This window comes from Aricia agestis, chromosome 10 (assembly GCF_905147365.1).
Source record: "Aricia agestis chromosome 10, ilAriAges1.1, whole genome shotgun sequence".
Classification (NCBI taxonomy): Eukaryota; Metazoa; Arthropoda; class Insecta; order Lepidoptera; family Lycaenidae; genus Aricia; species Aricia agestis.
In genome coordinates this window covers 11,939,138-11,958,165 of record NC_056415.1, presented here as the reverse complement: position 1 = coordinate 11,958,165, position 19,028 = coordinate 11,939,138, and the positions used below count along the sequence as shown (strand labels likewise).

Here is a 19,028-nt window from a genome sequence, read left to right as displayed (position 1 = left end):
ACTGTATTCAATACGACTAGCGTCGTTTGTCTATGATTATTACATGAAATAAGTAAGCAAGCTTTAGTTTATAGAAAAATGAGCTTCCCGCTACAATATAATTAAGGAACAGAATCGTTCGCTCAGGAAATCGAGGAGGATTATAAGGGACGCCTAGTGTGACCTAAAACACAGTGAAGTGAAATGACTGAAAAAACAGTTAAATATTTAAAGTAATTGTGTGAAATGTAGATTTATCTAGCTAGAAGTTAACGTATAACTATTTTTTATGATAAACAAATTATTTTGCAAGAAAGCTAAACGCCCAAATATTTAAATCGGTAGACGGAAATGACTAACTGGATGTCAGTGGAATTATTGTTAATTAAATTGTTCGTTAGGGTTATTTTTTTTTTAGTTCCATGTATTTGAGTTCAAATTGTCAAATGTTTACTGCGGATAGGCGAAAGCGACTGCGACTAGAAATCGCTTGTCGCGACCGACAACATTTTTATACCGGATCATAATACAGCTACATAATTTGTTAACTTTTGGTGTTTTGTTAACGATATTTTAACGGCCTTAAGTCGATTTTTATTTGGCCTCGTTACGCAAACACTCACGGACATTATAATGATTAATAAAAGGTGGTTATATTATAAAATTAAATATAGTTAACAACGAAGCGATATATTTTTAAATTACAATTCTATGTACCTACTTACATTATGATAGGCAATAATACAACCAGACTGAACTGTTTTTATAGTTACCTTAGCAGTCATTACCTAATGTTAGTTACGGGCGCGTATAGTATTTTTCTGTATAGTCGTTTCATAAGGACATCATATTATAGAAATTATATAAAGAGTATGCTTGTCTTTATGAGAAATATAAACGTTTCTAGCTAAAGATTTAAAGTTAAGGACCGAGAGAAGTGCCGTTAAGGCATCGGCGCGACGTTCTGTCTTACGAACGTTGGTTAAACTCGACTTATCAAAATAGGGCCGCTTTTCCACCTGAATAGTTTAAAAATATTAAATTTATACATAGAGACTATCACAACTATTATACCACCCCACACAACCCCAAAGTTTAGAGCACTATAATACTAACTTGAAAATGATGCTCAAAAAACAGTTATTTATTGCAATGTATCAAACTCATTAAATACACAAACATGAAACAGTGGAATACCAAAAAGTTTTTGTACAACTGGCGTTCGTAATACAGGGCGTTTACAATTTTTAATACATTAAGCAGTGTTGCACGTTTCTGTATATTTCACGTTCATAAGTCGTCACACCGAACAATGTGCTTCAATCGATGTTTATTCACTTAACAACACTGACTGAGTTTCACTATATTACTGAGGTGGACATGTAGAGGGGATCAAAACGTTGGGCCACGCTACTCGAGTGCGTTGCGGTGCCGTTTCACGTTGTGTTGTCGGAATAAGGCGTTTGTGGAAATATGAGTAGATAGAGGAATCAAAAAGCGAAGTGGTATGTTCGGTCAGGCCGATTCGACCGCTATATTAGAAAATTTATGCTGTAGCATCGCGCTATCGAAGTTTAACGTGTTGTGAATTAACTAGAGCCACATTTTTCTGGCGCTAATTCGTCTTCCACACGTATAACAAACAGCTGTGCTGCACAATGCACGTCAACTCAATACACGACGACGATATAACAATGCGTCATTCCCTTCCACTATCAACGACAACGCAACGCATCAATGCGGCATAATATCAGGTCGTGGGTCTTTAACAGTTTCCATCAAAACACTGTTTATTTATAAGCATTCTGCTGCTGCGACAGACCAACTTATGTGACGATACATTTTGTCATCCTCTTCTATAACAGTTCCCTCAATCTCTACATTTCATATCAGATGTAAAGATACACGTCGGTGTTTAGTTGATGTTGTCGCTTACGTACTGTGTCTTAATAGATGAAATAGGGTTATTGTATGTAAGCCACAAAAGTTTCTACGTCCAAGAAAGTATACTCTACAGTAAAGTGTTTTTACTGTACAGTATCCTTTTCCAATACATATCGATATATGTCGTCTCCTCACCCAGTTTCATCTGTGTAATATATTCACGTTGTTCTTGAATGCACAAGTTCGTTTAATGTCGACACAACATTCTAGAGTACAGGACTAGAAGTCGGCTTTTCCGTATTCAACCCTAACTTTAAACCCACAGCCTAGGTGAAGTCGCTAAAAAGACTCGGTTTGTTTAGGGTTAAACGCCGAATAAGCCGCTCAGTCCGATATTGTGATAAATTCCAAGTTGTTACATAAAACCTTAAATCGTTATTGGCTTCGAAAATTTATAAGGCTGGATATGCACTGGTCAAAATTTTCATAACACTACAAAATGTAGGCCTTGCTCGTATTTACATTGGAAAAGGCTAGTGAATTTTGATATCAAAACATCTAGATTCGGATCTAAAATTATAGTAACATTGGCTCGATTGGATTCCTAAAAAAAGTTTTATATATGTGTACTTAAATGTTTTCTAATCAAAAAGCAATCAGCTTTGAGCGAGTATTTTCGTTTTGCGATAGGCTTTTCCATTTCATCTGCATCATCAAGCTATAACCTGCTAATTTACTGTACTTATTTGTTGTTTTGTTTCAAAACATTCTAAGCATTTAAAATTAAGTCTTCCACTGTTATCGATTGTTAATAATACGCAAGTTATTCTGTTCCAAATGTGTTGTGATTATAACAATAAACACCTCCGAGAATATTTTTGTAAGCCACGAGTAGCCGCGTCTAGGGTATGATTTTCGAATCGAAATGTGATAATAAAGCAAGGTCCTGCAGCTAGTTAATGGATATCGTAGGCATCCCTGTTATTTTGGTCACCGCTCTATGTACAAAAAAGGGAACAAAATTCCTTCCCGCTGGTTCATATTGTTTATTTATTTTTGTACCGCAAATGTATAATTATGACAGTAGAATATGTAATACGGTGGTTGTTGAATTAGATTTTTCTCTACCCATTATTTGCAACGTAAACATGTACATTTTGTATATTCATTAGTTAGATATGTGTTATAGGCAGTTACTGTGTGATACATCTATATAGTCCTGGTATTGATTAGACGTGCTACTTAGTCGTGATCCTCAGTTTGGGGCAGCACACGTGTATTAAGTTTAACTATGGTTGCTACGGAATTATTACGTACTGAACGAAAAAAACTAATTAGGTTTTTCACAGTTTAAACTGAGCTATTTTAGTCAGGCACTCAATTCTTGTTCCTCGATCAGGCTGAAATTCCAACCATTGAAGTTTCAAGAACGTTTCAGTTTCCACATGAAAAAATTGCTGTTTATATCGCAGCGAAAATACTATGTTATATTCTGTGCGTAATAATTCTGTATCTTAACCCACTGACAAGTTATTTAGTGTTCGTGCTTGATTATTTGACGTACGATAGTGCTTCTAAACTCTCTCTTACATGGTAGGTATTGCAAGAAATCAAGCTTACAATTACTCATACGTATAAAGATCTTGTATAAGAAAGTTACGAATAAACAATCATTAAAATTTTGAGCTTGACTTCTTGGTACTACTAATTGCAATGTTTCACTTCCATAAAAATAATAGATTTAAAACTGGCTAACTCTGTAACTTTTAAAACCTGCACGACACTCTTACAATATATGTGTATATTTTCTCTTGTTCCTAGTTTTTTATTTTATTTTATATTTGCCTAGGTAGTAGTGTGTCTCAATCTTTAATTTGAGAAGGGTTCCTAAAAAACAAATCTACTTTTAGCTACTACGACTACAATTTTTTTCCTTAGACTTCGCTGCAATGTACTATCAGAGAAGTTGATTCCTAGGCAGATGGCGGACCTAAGTAATTCGGTCGCGTTAAGTCAAACCTATCCGACCGATTACAGCTAGCATCGAATTGACATAAGCCGACCACATGACGTAGGTCCGTCAACTGCATAGGAATCAATTTCCTCGATGGTACAACTGCTAACTAGTAACTGTAATAGTTATTCTGTATTTTTATGGAAGTGAGACATGTGACAGTATAAGTAGCAAACATCGGAACGTCACTGTGATACGCATTCATAGCTATTTAGTATAGTCGGTTATCCAACGTCGCCTGTCACTGTAGAGATGTAGGACAAACTAGCGATTAGAAACGGGATAGAATAAACAATAATATAGAGCCCACCATTAACAAAATCTCAAGTTTTGAAGCAAATAGATTTTAACTGTTAAATTACACTTTATGGTCGCACTCGTTCATCGATTACTTAACTCTAGTTTAATGAAGAGTTTGAAGGAGAAATACGAAGTATGCGTCAATCTTAATGAAATTAAAATTAATTAGTCATTCAATGTCTCAGGGTGTGACACTAAAAATTGTAACGTATATACAATGTGTCCCGACACCGGTGTCCGATCCTTTAATGTCATGATGAAAGTTGGAGAAAAAAAATTTGAACTCATGATGTATGGCTTATATTAGTGACAAATTGGCTTTCAAATTATTTTTTTCTCCAACTTTTGAAAAAAAAAAATTTCTCTGGCTTCATACTAATCTTACTACCTCATCATAAGAAAATCGTTATAACTTCTAAACTATCTGACTGAAAACATTGAAGTAAAAGAATTTTAGAAGATGAAAACTTCCTCTATCTTTTAAAAATAAAAAAGAACCAGTTTAATGTGCTAGATTTTTTACAAAAAGCCATTAATAAATAATACACAATTTTTTTTCTTAAACTTGGGTTTTTCTATGTTTAATTCCACGAAATTTATAACATATTGCCTGTTTACCTATCAAATGAGACCTGTTTTATCTTCATAGGATATTTACAAGAGCAGTTCTCGTCAGATTAGTGTGAAAGCCCAAGAAAAATTAAAATGGCTGCCATTTTACAACCATGAGAGAGAAAAAAAATTTGAGGGCCATTTTGTCAATAAAATATTCCATAGATCACGACATTAAAGGATCGGACACCGGTGTCGGGACACATTGTATATTGTTATTGAAGCTAGGTTGGTGTGTCCTCTTTTAAAATATTTCACAAATCCTTGTAGATTGATAATTTCAAAATATACTTTCAAGTTATTGGAACGAAGTTCCTTATCGCGCGTTCGGCGTAAAGGAGGCTAGACAAAACGATATTTGACTTTTTAGTACCTGCATGGTATGGGCAGAGGGCGTTGATAGTATTCCTGTATGTCAACTAGATGGTGTTTTTTGAGAATAAACAGCGATGCGTTGTTAATATTCCTGGGCGTCAATAGATGGCGTTTTTTCAATTATTTTTTTGAGTGTATAATATGTATACAGGTTTTATGAACATATAAAATGACTTCGTTCCATTCGTGTGTCCCTTGACACCTCTTAAGTTTTTTTCTCTTCTCTTTCTATTCGTTAAATGTGTCACATCTCTACAGTCGCAGACGTCGTCAGGTTATGGGTTGCCATTGTCTCGTGCATTACATTACAGTTATCAATTATATATTATTGTATTTATTCACTTTATTAACATGTTTATTATGTCTTTAATAAAAACAAGTGCTTACTACGCCTTTCATTTCAACGTCCTGTTAATGCTAGTCCCAATATCCTTACTTTATTATTGTAGTAATATTTGCCTTGCTAATTACCTATTTCAGAGTGTAATCAGAAACTTACGAGAAAATACTTTTAACACCTCCATCGTGGGTATCGCAAACACAATAGATTTTCAATTGCTATACGGCAGCCGGCTACCGCTTGTGGATTGATGGGTTAAAGAAAAAGTTTTAACATATTTTCGCCTGATGCTATAAATTAGATGTTTCTTCTGTTCCGTAAAATGCTATGCCATTGTTGGTTTAAATAAACTGCCAATTCCTGACCAGCTCCTACACTATAATCGAATATAAAACTATTATAAAATATAAGTTGGGTTACTAAAATTTGATTATTACTATAAAAAAGTTTGCTATTAGTAGCTATAGTAATTAGAAGAAGATTATTTTATTTTCTAAAAGGTGAAAATCTTTATTTCATCGGAAAGGGTACCTCTTACGCGATAGAAAGAGAGCGCACATGTAGGCAAATATAATTGTAGGCACCTAGCACTGCGCGGTCGGAATTTGAACTTTATAGTATCGCAGCAAGAGTTGTTATTTTTTTAAACGGGTTTCACGAGTTGTACTTCTGTTGGTACTACTAATATATGTATATTCTGTGCCCTAAGGTTAACTCAATTTTAGAGTAAGTAAATTCAAAACCATTCACGGTTAGCCGAGCATGCACCGTTGCAGTAGTAAATTGTAGTAGTTATGAACCTTGGCCTCTGTGACGTTATGCTCACGAAATATTCATCAGCCCCGCATAATGTTTGTGATTACGATCCGAGAGTTTTCACATCACGCGATACGATATCGGTTATTGGACTGATTATGAAAGCGACTTAATCTAATGAATAAAAATTAACGTGAAAACTATAAGCCTAGCCTACACCGCAAATTGTATAGCTAATGTGTTCCTGGCCGATACTATTATTACAAATGGATAGATTTGATCCTAAATAAGTAGAATTATTTTATGCACTACTGTGCATCGCAACGTCTATAGAACCTTTGTTTCTTTTGCATAATTTATATAGTAAAAAAACATTTCATTATAAAAAATATTATTGGTAAATAATCACTTAGTCTACATTAAATGCGTTTTCGGTCCAATAAGCGATATCGTATCGCGTAATATGGAAACGCTCTTACGTCTTACATGTATTTGTTTTGCCGGCGATATCAGTACGAGCCGTTATCGCGAGCTGGATACTCGTTTCTTTTTTCAACTCAATGTTTAAAAAATGATTGCTAGAAAGTGTTTACAACTGAGACAATTAAACAAATGTAATTTCGCATTGGTATACACAAACGTAAGTATTTTATTTTTATTTCAATTTAATTTTTGTTCATGCTAATAATAACATAATAGGCTAAAAGAATACCTTTTCAGTATGAATTTGCATTTTAAATAAACATTGTATAACAAGACATGTAAGGTACTATCAGAGAAGTTGATTCCTATGCAAATCGGGGACCTAAGTAGTTTGGTTGCCTTACGTCAAACCCAGCTGACAGATCACAATTAACATTGAATGGACATGTTCGACCAAATAACGTTGGTCTGTCAATTGCATAGGAAGCAACTTCCTCAATGGTACAATTTCTGTTATGTATTATTAAATTATTTAATTTAATTAATAACTTCTGTAAGTTCCTAATGTTAAAACTCTTTTTTATGTTTATTGTTTATGTTGTACTTATGCACTTTAGGTACATACCTAAAGTGCATTATCATTGGAGAATTTCTATAATTGATACATACTTATTAGCGAGCGCCAGCGTCAGTGGCTTCTGACGCTGGAATCTGGACAAGCACTGTTTTATAATTGTAAACAATGTACGGTACTCTAGAATAAAACATATGAGGGTGGGTTGCACCAACTTACTTTAACTAAGTATAACTGTAACTTTAACTATAACTACATCTTCTAAATCTTTGGTTAAAATAAAAAATGGACGCCATATTTAACCATAACCTTGAGCTCGACAAGGTTTTAAATGAACGTGGCGAAAAAAGGAACTAACGCTGTCATCACGAAAACGCCATTTTTGACAGTTCTCCTTTACCAGCAGCGCCCCCGCCCACGTTCGTTTATAGCTTTGTCGGACCAGCAGTCATCTGTCAAATTCTGTGGTCAAAATTAAGGTTTAAGTTTAAGTTAGCCTTAACTATAACCATAACTTTGACCATAACTTAACTTTAACCACGCCTCTGAGGCAACCCACCCTTAATTATACAGTAGTAGTCGAGTGCTAGAATCCAGTGTTTCCAACGTCTCTCACTTTATTAATGTAACTCGTGTGTAACTCACTCTTAATTACTCTCAAATATAAAATAAAATATTAATTTTGTACTAAAGTTAACAACCACTTAATTATGATAATTAATTTAACCGTCAGCATTTTTGAGTCTAATGAAGTTTTAGTATAGATATTGTGCACCTACAATAACCAAATTATTCAACATGTAAATAGCATTTGTGTAGGGAGATAACAAAAACTTGGGCAAATCTTATCACACAAGACTACAAACATTGTGTTATCACATTAATAAACATGTTGTACACCGTGACCCTCTATTATAATACTATCATCAGATTTTATCTCGCCTAGAAACCGAAATAATTATTTGGTAATGAAAATTATAATAAAATTATTGTGCTTTGACGTCACAAGACAATCACCATTATTAGATGTATTTTTTGTTTATTGCCCGGGACCCGTAGTTCTTGGAATTTAATCCTCATAATATAATTTGTTTTACTAACTTTTATTGGTGATTTAAACGTACCCACATGCCTTATTCCTAGAAAAGCAATAGATCGACTTTGATAAGAAATAAATCATTGAATTCAAATAACATTTGATACTTATTTTTATCTTTCTCCATTTTCAGAAAGTCTACCTCAAAAATGTTTCTTCGAGGATCCAAAAAAATCACGATATTGGTCTACGATGTATACATTCAACAAGTATATTGAACAAAATAGTCCCATTTAAGCTATCCGATATCGGAGAGGGCATCAAAGAAGTAGTCGTCAAAGAATGGTAAGTTAGATTCGTTCCTTGATTACTTTTACAATAAAATGGTTATTCAATAATTTCCTGGCTGTGCCAGAAGTAAGAATTATGTTTTAAAATATTTAATAAATATGTATTGTATCTGTTTATGTTTATTTATTTGGCACGCTATAATATGTCTTAACGTTTTTTCGTAAAACTTAACTGTGTATTGGAAATCCTTTTTATAAAAAATCTAACTCCCCTCCTAAATTCTATTTCTAACCTACACCATATTTAGGCGCATTCTATTCCATTTCCAGGTTCGTAAAAGAGGGCGACAAAGTTCAGCAGTTCGACAACATCTGTGAGGTGCAGAGCGACAAAGCCACGGTCACGATCACAAGCAGGTACGACGGGACGGTAACGCGACTGTACCATCAGGTCGACCAAACTGCCCTAGTCGGTCATCCCCTAGTCGACATTAATGTAGAAGATAGTGGCGAAGAAGGTAATATTGTTTTATTACACTATTAGGTTAACATCATAAAGTTATTATACCTAGCGGAATAGAGCAACAATCTCGAGCTGTCAAACGAAACCAAAATTGGTTTTCATCTGTGTAAAAAATATGTGTACGTATACACTTACACAAGCATGATTGAACATGAATTCTATGAGATTAAATTGTCAACGTGCGGCACGTGCCGACTGGACGTCAAAAAAGAGTGCTGCTGTCATGTATCACACGTCTCTTTTTACCACGCAGTGTTACTGATAGTAACATCTCTCTTGCTCAGGCCTTTGTTTCTCTATTCCGCTAGGTATATTAATTTTATGGTTAACATGTAAGGGCCTGTTTCACCACTTTCTGATAAAGTGCCGAACGTGTGCCGAACAAAGACTTCTATTTAATTGGTGCCGAATAGGATATTCACAACTTTTTTGACAGATTCTCCATACTCTTCTCTTCCTTTTTATAGATATGGATCGAAAGTGATGATATAGGTCTACAATATATTATTAAAGTATTTTCATATTATGTTTCAGAATCTCCTAGTCCAAAAGATGAAAAAATAGAAACAAATGCAGACGCAAAAACAGAAAGCATAGCACAACGAACAAAAGTACTGACAACTCCAGCAGTAAGAAGGATTGCAGCACAATTTAAAGTAAGTATGGTATAATTAACAGTAATTTAATTTTTTTATGATTAAACATTGAATAAAATAGTGTTATCTATTGTTACAAACATAAACACAAATACTTATATTTTTAAGGTAGATCTGAGCACTGTTAATGCTACAGGAAAAAATGGAAGACTACTAAAAGAAGATTTGCTTTCCCATCTGAATATGTCTTCTGATAACTCAAATATTGTTCCTGAACCAAGCCAAATAAAAGCGGCAACTGTCGAAACAGTCGCAGAAGATAAAACGGTGCCAATAACTGGATTTACAAAAGCAATGGTCAAGTCAATGACTGAGGCTATGGTAAGTAATGTACACGTAAAAGACAGCATAATATAATATAGCTAACTTGTGAAATTGACGTTAGTAAAATAGTCCATAAAAATCGAAATTTATTAGGTATCTAATCCCGCTTTCTAATTTAACATAGGAGTTAAAGCCGAGGGTATCTACAACAAATATTATCCTTATTCAGCCAAAGAAATCTACATTACTGTAAAAAAAATTTCAGAAAATTCCACACTTCGGATACTGTGACGAATACGATGTTACGAAACTAGTCGAATCTCGGGAGAATCTTAAAGTTTTAGCTCAAAAACAGGGTGTTAAGTTGACTTACATGCCAATAATCGTAAAAGCAGCGTCACAAAGTCTTACGGCGTATCCAATTTTGAACAGCAGTCTTGACAGCGCCTGCGAAAATATCACATACAAGAGTAGCCACAATATAGGAGTAGCTATGGACACGCCTAATGGATTAGTTGTTCCTGTCATCAAGGTAATTAATTTTAAATAAGTAGTTTAGAGTTATTTAGCATGAAAGGAAATCCTTCACAAGTTTAATCAAGGCGACAAATCGATCTAGCTAAGAATCATTTTCAGAAAATTTCATTCGTGTTTTATAGAATACCGAGCAAAGCTCGGTCAAACAGCTAGTTAATAACTAATGAGCTGATGATTGATGAATATTTTTTTAAAGCAGTAAATACTTTTACGTTTCAGAATGTACAAAACAAAAGTATTATTGAAATTGCCAAAGAACTAAATTCATTGCAAGACAAGGGATCAAAGGGTCAACTGAGTCTGAGTGACCTGTCTGGAGGAACGTTTACTATCTCGAATATAGGAATCGTAAGTTAATTGTATAACTATATAGAAACTTTATAAATAAGCCACCATAAATTTACGTTACTTCATCTAGATAATTCATATTTTTATAGTAACTTCATTGCTTTCAGGTTGGAGGAACTTATACGAAACCAATCATCTTTCCACCTCAAGTATCTATCGGAGCTCTGGGAAAAATACAAGTACATAATATTATAATAATAATTTCCAATCCAAGTTACACAATTAATTAATTTTCGAAGATGTTCCTAAGGGTGAAGCCAAACGAGCGAAATTTGCGAGTTCTGAGTCGCAGAATGTCTGCCGCGTAAATATCTTTTGATACAAATCACAACTCACAAAATTACGCTCGTGTGAATCAAACAGGACTTTTGTACGAAACTGAGTGCAGCAGAATTCTTCCAAACCAAAATTCTGCGACACACAACTCCAAATTACGCTCGTCGGCTCGGCTTCGCCCTAACGCCTCTAGTAAACCGACGCTAAGAAATGCGAAATATATTTCTGCAGACAGGAATAGAGCGAGATGCCATAATATTATAACGCATTGCCGTGTGGCGAGTGAGACAGCAAATCGTTTCGCCGCTGTTTCGTGTTTCGCAGCGTTGGTGTACTAGAGGCGTTATAGCAGGCAAAGGTTTCCCATGCCAAAATGGGAATAGGGTGGCTCAATGCAGGTTACTTTTCTTTTATTTTTTTTACATAGCTGTAAGCCATAACATTGTAATTTTCCATTTTTTTAGTAAAAGATGGCCCCGTGCGAGTTTCTTACGCCGGTTCTTCTCGGCGGGGTAGTTCCCGAAGGTGGTAGGCAACGTAGTTTCTTCGTTCGACTTTCAAAAAGTGTATCATGATACCCATTTTCAATAAAAAGATATTTTATTTTATTTATTTCAAACAACAAAAAAATTATCTGGGGGCACGGCAATGCCCCAGCCAAGTTAAATGGTGATTTCGAAACAAAAGTGAAATAGGACATACGATAAAAATGTACTATCCTAAGATATCAAAAGACAAATTTCTTAAAGGCTAGTTCGTGAATGTGTTTTATTTTTTCAGGTATTACCCAGGTTCGACGCAGCAGGAAACCTGGTGAAAGCCCACATCCTCACAGTGAGCTGGTCGGCCGACCACAGGGTCGTCGACGGAGTGACCATGGCGCGATTCTCAAACCAACTGAAGGCGTACTTAGAAAACCCTTACAAAATGTTGCTGGATTTATAATGATTCAATGAAAATGCAAATATTTTTACAAACGTTTTTCTTTTATCTCTTATTTCTGGTCGGGTTTCTTAACGTTATTATTTTTACTGTGACGTAGTACTTGAAATCGGGCTATTTTGAAGAAGGCTATCGTCCATTCCGGAATACTGGCTGGCGTGTATTCCCGATGGAAGCGGGCAAATATCTCAGCAAATATTAGGGCTTCTACGCTATTTATTGGAGCCCATTTTAAGGCTAAAAAAGCCATATCCACGTCGCAATATTTCTTGTCTGAAAAGATTTAAGATAAATCTAATGAGCCGTTTCCACTCAGCCACTGCCGCTGCTCTTCACGCTACTGAAAATATTTGAGGCCAAAGAAAGTGACAAAGACTAAATTATAGTGGCGTAACAACTATTATCATTCTAACGGAAAAAAATGTTAATTACTTTACTTCTTACAAGTTTTGTGTATAAGTGAATAGGCAAGGTCCTCTTTTGCATAATCGCCGACTAACATAATATTATTACATAAAAGCTTGTCGTGGGCCGTGGCCAATATTAAAGAAAATACCTGCGATTCTTATGAAATAGACTTTTCGCGGCGTCGAAATTTGTATATCGTCCCCCTTCAATGCCAACAATGGCCTCTGTTTTTCAGGCCAGTTGCGATCCAACTCTCGTAGCAGGCTGAACCTGGCCGCTCTCGTCAGCAGGCCATTCAGTTCCGTCATTTGGCCTTCGCTGATGACCTGAGTCACTCGGTATATAGCCTTAAATTAGATTTTTTTAATCTTCGACTTTTTTTGGATCAGAAACATATTATAATAACTAAAAATGTAGGCGTCGGCCCCACTGCATGCTCACTAAGCCATCACATAGGATACAACGTGGAACGCAGAACTCGAAACCCTACCGCATACAGTGAGACCGACCGCGACGGGCAACGCCCATAATTATGCATCAAGCTTGCTACGTCATCGCGTAGTGAGTGCTACGCGGGAAATAAAAGGGATTTTTCTCGTAGCGCTTGCTACGCGTCGCTCCAAATATTTCGACTCCTGCTAGAGTGTAACATTATTTCATAAGTTATATTTCAGATCAAGATATTACAACAGTATACGTCATAATATTCTTATTAACCACAACACATTTGTAATAGGATACTAACCCCCTTACTAATAAACGTTATATAAGCTTTGAATAGTTATACAGTGTTTTGTTCCTGTCACACAAGTGACATTTTTAATTGGATTGAAGAAGACAAAACACTGTATAACTATTCAAAGCTTATACAGCGTTTATTAGTAAGGGGGTAGGTATTTACGCTTTTATTTACTTATTTGAAAATTTAATGCTCGTTGCGTGCCCGGAACACGCTATTTAAAATTAAGTCCTTGTAAATGTAAAATAGAAATTATACGGCAATAACCTGTGTTGCACCATATTTGAATTCCTTTTCATGAAACGTAGGGTCCCACAGATTCCTCAACACAGTAAAATCTAGTTTCACCATGAACCAAGTCCAAGGATTTTGCAAGAGTATTAGTCTAGGTATTTTCTTCTCTTGTTTTATTGGATTGGACCAAAAACTCCTGGAATTATTACTATAGGAATTTAGGTTTAATAATACACCTACTCCGCTTGATCGTCTAGGTTGGAAATGATGAAAATTTCTCGAAAACTCCTTTTGGATTGATTTGGCATTACAAATACAAGGCTTTTGGTGTGACAGCAAACATTTCAAGTCTTGGCCAGATGTCCAGTATTTTGAAATTTTCGGAACATTTAGCGGGATTGTGAGATGCTTGTACATATTGGGAGTTAATTGGTTTAGTGCGCAAACCTAAAACAGATTAACATTAAATAATAAATAGCGTCGTCAGCTAGGTAGGTGTGGTAATATCTGCTTCAGGCGATTTGAAAATGGATTTAGTATTTTTTTTATTGTAATAAAAGTTATGCCTCTAGGATGTCTATTGTCTAACTTGCATACTTCCATAATCATTTTTATCACTGAATAGATATGAAAATAACAGGTTAATACTATAAATAGAAAACAAAGTATTTGAATAGATATGTAGATAATCGAAAAACATGATAACGTGTATCGAAAATCTACCATCGGAAACAATTTCCTTTCTATAAGTATAGACTTAGCGTAGTTTTCTGAGTGTTGTTTTTATGATGATAGTAGTACTAGAGTTATTATCAAATCAATGAGTAATTAAAAGATTAGTTTTGAATTTTACTGGCTGGAGGTCCGTTTCCGATTATGTATCTGTGATAGTAATACGATAAAGTTAATACTTTTTAATTTACTAATAGATTAAAATTCAGACTTCAGTGCTTTAAGGACTTGTTGTTACTAGGGTTTCAACACACATATATTTTTTCGGTACATTTTTCCGAGATAAAAAGTATTCTATGTCCTTTCCCGGGACTCATAGTATCTCCATACCATATTTGGGAAAAGGGAAAGAGGTAACAGTCAGGCAGAAAGACAGACAAAGACAAATCGAATTCGCTTTTATAATATTAGTACGGAAGTTTAATAATTCTTCATAAACCCAGTATAAGTACGTGAATTCAACCAGGAAGCACGTCTTTTGGACTCAACCATTGTTATTACAACAACAAAAAAAAAACAGAAAACAGATGACCTTATCTCAAGATTACGAAAATTTCAAATGTAAATTTCTCCTAAATGGAGGGTGGGAGGGTTTCCGGGGGTGGAAGTGGCACGAGGAGGTTTTTCTGACCCAAAACATCCTTCCTCAACTCATGTGAGCACCAAAAAATTGGGGTAGGTTTGTGAACCTTAGCCAATATCTAGGAGATTAAGGAATTGGTAGTGAAGTAAAAAATTTCGCTTTGTTAGGGGTCCACCGGATCCAACTACATTTTGAAAGTGGTCTATAAAACAAAAGAGTTTGGGAACCTCTGCCCTAGAGATTCCTAGATTAGGCCTTCTGGAAACTTTAGGATTACTAACCGTATTATTAATGGTAACTAATTTTATTTCTTATATTTTCATTGTCCGTGCTAGAGAAATATATTGACTTGAATAATTTTCCATGTTTAGTTCCACATTATATTATTGTAATTAGAAAGAAAAACGTTTCACAAAAACAATTTTATGTACATGTGCAATGTCAGGCTGACATCATGAAATTGACTTGCATAGATGTATATTCCCATAGATAAAATATACATTTTATCTATGGGAATATACCTACATTACGACGTGTAATAGACACTGATCTCCATTATACAAGTACGCTGGATCTATGATACCCACATTTTTTGTGCCATTTGAAGCGGAATCAGCGCCCCCATTATTAGGACCGAGAACTAAATTGACGTAACCATTGGTAACCATGTATGTATTTTAATTCTCTATGGCTTAATCGTTCGAATTGTTTTCGTGCTTTTAAAGTGTTTTAAAAGGTTTTACGCGATTAAGTAATATATAATATTATACAGGGTGTAACAAAAATAAGTGATAATACTTTAGGGTGTGTTCGCGTTCCTTGTAAAGAGTTTCCTGTGAAAGTAGCAGCACTGAAAGACGAAAAAATTTTTTCACTTTTGTATGGGGAAACTCGTGACGCTCGGGCCCTTGCCCATACAAAAGTGTTGTTACACCCTGTATATATAAGTGGTGGTAGTTCATAGTTAAACTATGAAAGGGTGTATGATAAGTAAGACACGGTACAAAAAGGGATGTGGGGTTACATTTCACAAGTAAGTGATTTTAACAGCTCATTTCTACGATATTAACCTTTATTGATAATATAGGCACTTAAAAATGTGGCACTAATCTTATTATACCGTATTCACCACATATTTACCTTTGTTTTACCGATTGTTGATAAACAATAAAATTCAATAGTGCTGGAGTTTTCTGTCGATAAAACTTATCGATATCTATAATAATTGTATTGAAATCTCCGATAACCGATTTTTATACAGACAGGTTTCCGTCTGACGAAGGAAAAAGTGGGAATTATGGTTGAAAAAAATTGAAAAGCCTGGTTGGCGTTCGAAAATTGCTACTACCGCTTGCCGTTACTATTTGAAGTGTACAAACGTTCTCTGTGAAAATACTCTTTCTTGACAGACTGTATATATATGTATATATATATATATATACAGTCTGTCAAGAAAGAGTAGACCCTGAAATAAATTTTCCACACATAATCACGATCAAATGGTAGTTTTGTATATATATATATATATATATATATATATATATATATATATATATATATATATATATATATATATATATATATATATATATATATATATATATATATATATATATATATATATATATATATATATATATATATATATATATATATATATATATATATATATATATATATATATATATATATATATATATATATATATATATATATCTCGGTTTCATGAAATTTAGTATATAGGGGATTTGATTGACGTTCCATATTTATTTATGGATCGCATTATCCAATTAGTTAATTTCCCTCACACATCTGCAATCAGCGCCAAAATCGCGAAAATCAAATGAGATAAAGTAAATCGATAAAAATTGGCTTTCTAGATCCATAACTAAATAGGGAACTTTTATATTATTACTAGACTTTCCGCGCGGTTTCTCCCACGTAAATATCTAATTACACAGACAAATTGGTCCACAAAAAATAGGCTATATAATCCTTCACGTTATACATTCACCCGCTTTTTTCACATTTTCCTCTATTTCTTAGCTCCTATTAGTCTCAGCGTAATAACATATATATAAAATGGGCTGTCTAACACTGAAATAATTGTTCAAATTGGACCAGCAGTTCCTGAGATTAGAGCGTTCAAACAAACAAACTCTTCCGCTTTATAATATTATATGATGAGATTAGTTAGGGTCTAATCACACAGAACACTTATTCAGCCTTGTTCAGCTTTAATACGATACACTGTAGCACTACTTTGATAATATTAGAAATGAAATTAGAAAATACAATACAACAAAGTTTTCGTTAAATTTTAGAAGCTTATCTTCAGTTTTGTTTTTAGTTTTTCGTAGTACTAAAGGGTAAAAATAAATGGATTATAGATAGGTACTGCTACTTCAAGTTATCTACGTATGAAATCGTTGTTAATTTATAATCTAAATTACGGAGAGGAAGTCTGTAATCTTTAATACAAATATGTAGCGTTTGTATTATTCAATTTAAAATTTTTGTTTACATTATTTGCCTAATTTTGCTCAATTATGATAAGGAACCTTTCGTGCGCGGGACCAACTCGCACTTGGCCGATGTTTTTCATAATATTATGAATGTTTGTTGATCTATTGCCAAACAGATTATTTTGCCGAATTGAGTTGGGCCCATAGTAAAAGTTTTTCGTAATCATGGATGATTTCAACCCCTTTCGGCCTTTAAGTTGTTTTTGTTAGACTGTAATATTAATTATTTATTCATTCTTAGTATTTAAATACCTACCAAAATACATCCATATCGTCGTAATAATAATTAATCGACAGCGTAGATAGACCGGACATCACTAGACCGTGTACGGTTGACACTATGCTGACAATATAGTGTCATTGAAGTCGGCGACATAGGTTTCCATATAAACGGCGCTACATAACACTTCTCCTTATTTTCCTGTTCTGAGGTGTGCATTACACCCACTGACCAAGATACAAGTACGCTAGACTTTAAATGATACCCAGCTGTGTTTTGTGCCTATTTGAAGTGGAATCAGCGCCCCCAATGCGGGGGAAGAGAACTAAATCTGGCGTTAGTTTGACGTTTGAAAGTCGCCATATTGGCGCTGATAGCAGTAGTGGGAGTACTTGGAACTAATACTAGTTTCTACAACCAAAAACGATTGAGCAGCTATTTGAAAGTCACGTCAGATTAAGAGGATACCACAGCGGCTAGAGAAATGAAAAAAAAGTACGTGTAATATCTATAGCTGTCTCCCTTACCTCAAGCCTATACCGCAGAACGCGATAGAGACAACTGCAGAAAATCCAGAAAATCAACGATTCGTTGTCCCCTGATTCCTTCTCCAAAACTTAACCGATTTAAGTACTTTTTTCATTAAAGATTAAAAAAAGGCTTGAACTGTGTTCCTATGTTTTGCTTTTTTTGTATAATCTATCCAAATCTGTTTTCTGGACGTTTGAACACAGTGGAAAATCTGGCCATTTTTTTGGGTTTTTGAACGTTCATATCTTATTTAATGATTAAATTATGAAAAAAAAGAAAACATAGGGACATTGTATTAGTGGCCGTAGATATTCAGGAAAAAAATTATAACTCTACTAGCAGGGAGGAAACAGGGGACAACGTTTGTATGGAAAAAATGGCGGTGTGGAATCCTCTTAATTAGTTCTCTTCCCCCGCAATGGGGGCGCTGATTCTGCTTCAAATGGGCACAAAAAACAGGAGTCATTTCAAAGGGTATCGTAATTCGTAAGTCTAGCGTACTAGTTTAATAGAGGTCAGTGATTACACCGGATATTGACTTGTGACGTACAATATAAAAACGAAATTATTATTTTTTAATCAGAAAATGCTCTACTTATATTATATGTAGAAGCTAAGGCTAAATCATAGACTTAATTATAGGTTTATGGGCTAAATCATTATTATACATGTATGTCATACATGTGTGATAATATTATAGCTTTAGCTTGCTTGTTCGAGACTTGTTCGAAATAGCATTTTTTGTAGGTATACGCGTACTAGTCTAGATGACGCCCAGAACTCCTCTGGGCCAGAATTCGTTTATCGCGCGGGAACCATGCATTTTTCGCGTATAAAAAGTATTCTTAGATGTCCTTTCTCGAGATAAAATATCTTCGTACCAAATTTGGGAAAAGGGTTAAAGCAACATTTAGGAAAATCATTTGC

General features: G+C 34.6%; 2 protein-coding genes across 2 annotated transcripts; one reads left to right on the top strand and one right to left on the bottom strand.

Annotated features, from left to right (window-relative positions):
- The first annotated feature begins 6,710 nt into the window (after positions 1-6,710).
- LOC121731160 (lipoamide acyltransferase component of branched-chain alpha-keto acid dehydrogenase complex, mitochondrial) lies at positions 6,711-12,168 on the top strand. Its single transcript, XM_042120517.1, has 9 exons — positions 6,711-6,900; positions 8,487-8,638; positions 8,914-9,101; positions 9,641-9,762; positions 9,871-10,083; positions 10,292-10,558; positions 10,783-10,911; positions 11,019-11,090; positions 11,968-12,168. Exons 1-9 carry the CDS (start codon positions 6,832-6,834, stop codon positions 12,130-12,132), a joined length of 1,377 nt encoding a protein of 458 aa, XP_041976451.1. The 5' UTR covers positions 6,711-6,831; the 3' UTR covers positions 12,133-12,168.
- On the bottom strand, positions 12,147-15,266 carry LOC121731161 (m-AAA protease-interacting protein 1, mitochondrial-like). Its single transcript, XM_042120518.1, has 4 exons — positions 15,107-15,266; positions 13,544-13,957; positions 12,686-12,884; positions 12,147-12,402 (listed from the first exon to the last, which is right to left on the bottom strand). Exons 2-4 carry the CDS (start codon positions 13,925-13,927, stop codon positions 12,182-12,184), a joined length of 804 nt encoding a protein of 267 aa, XP_041976452.1. The 5' UTR covers positions 13,928-13,957; positions 15,107-15,266; the 3' UTR covers positions 12,147-12,181.
- Between the last annotated feature and the right edge of the window lie 3,762 nt (positions 15,267-19,028).

What these genes read in the sequence shown, in the direction of transcription:
- LOC121731160 (XM_042120517.1), top strand. Translation starts at nt 6,832, where the DNA reads ATGATTGCTAGAAAGTGTTTACAACTGAGACAATTAAACAAATGTAAT. An exon ending in AGTCAATGACTGAGGCTATG is followed by an intron (nt 10,084 to 10,291) that starts GTAAGTAATGTA and finishes AAAAAATTTCAG; the next exon opens with AAAATTCCACACTTCGGATA. An exon ending in GAGCTCTGGGAAAAATACAA is followed by an intron (nt 11,091 to 11,967) that starts GTACATAATATT and finishes TTATTTTTTCAG; the next exon opens with GTATTACCCAGGTTCGACGC.
- LOC121731161 (XM_042120518.1), bottom strand. Translation starts at nt 13,927, where the DNA reads ATGTACAAGCATCTCACAATCCCGCTAAATGTTCCGAAAATTTCAAAA. An exon ending in TCAAATATGGTGCAACACAG is followed by an intron (nt 12,885 to 13,543) that starts GTTATTGCCGTA and finishes ATCTAATTTAAG; the next exon opens with GCTATATACCGAGTGACTCA. An exon ending in CTATTTCATAAGAATCGCAG is followed by an intron (nt 12,403 to 12,685) that starts GTATTTTCTTTA and finishes AAATCTTTTCAG; the next exon opens with ACAAGAAATATTGCGACGTG.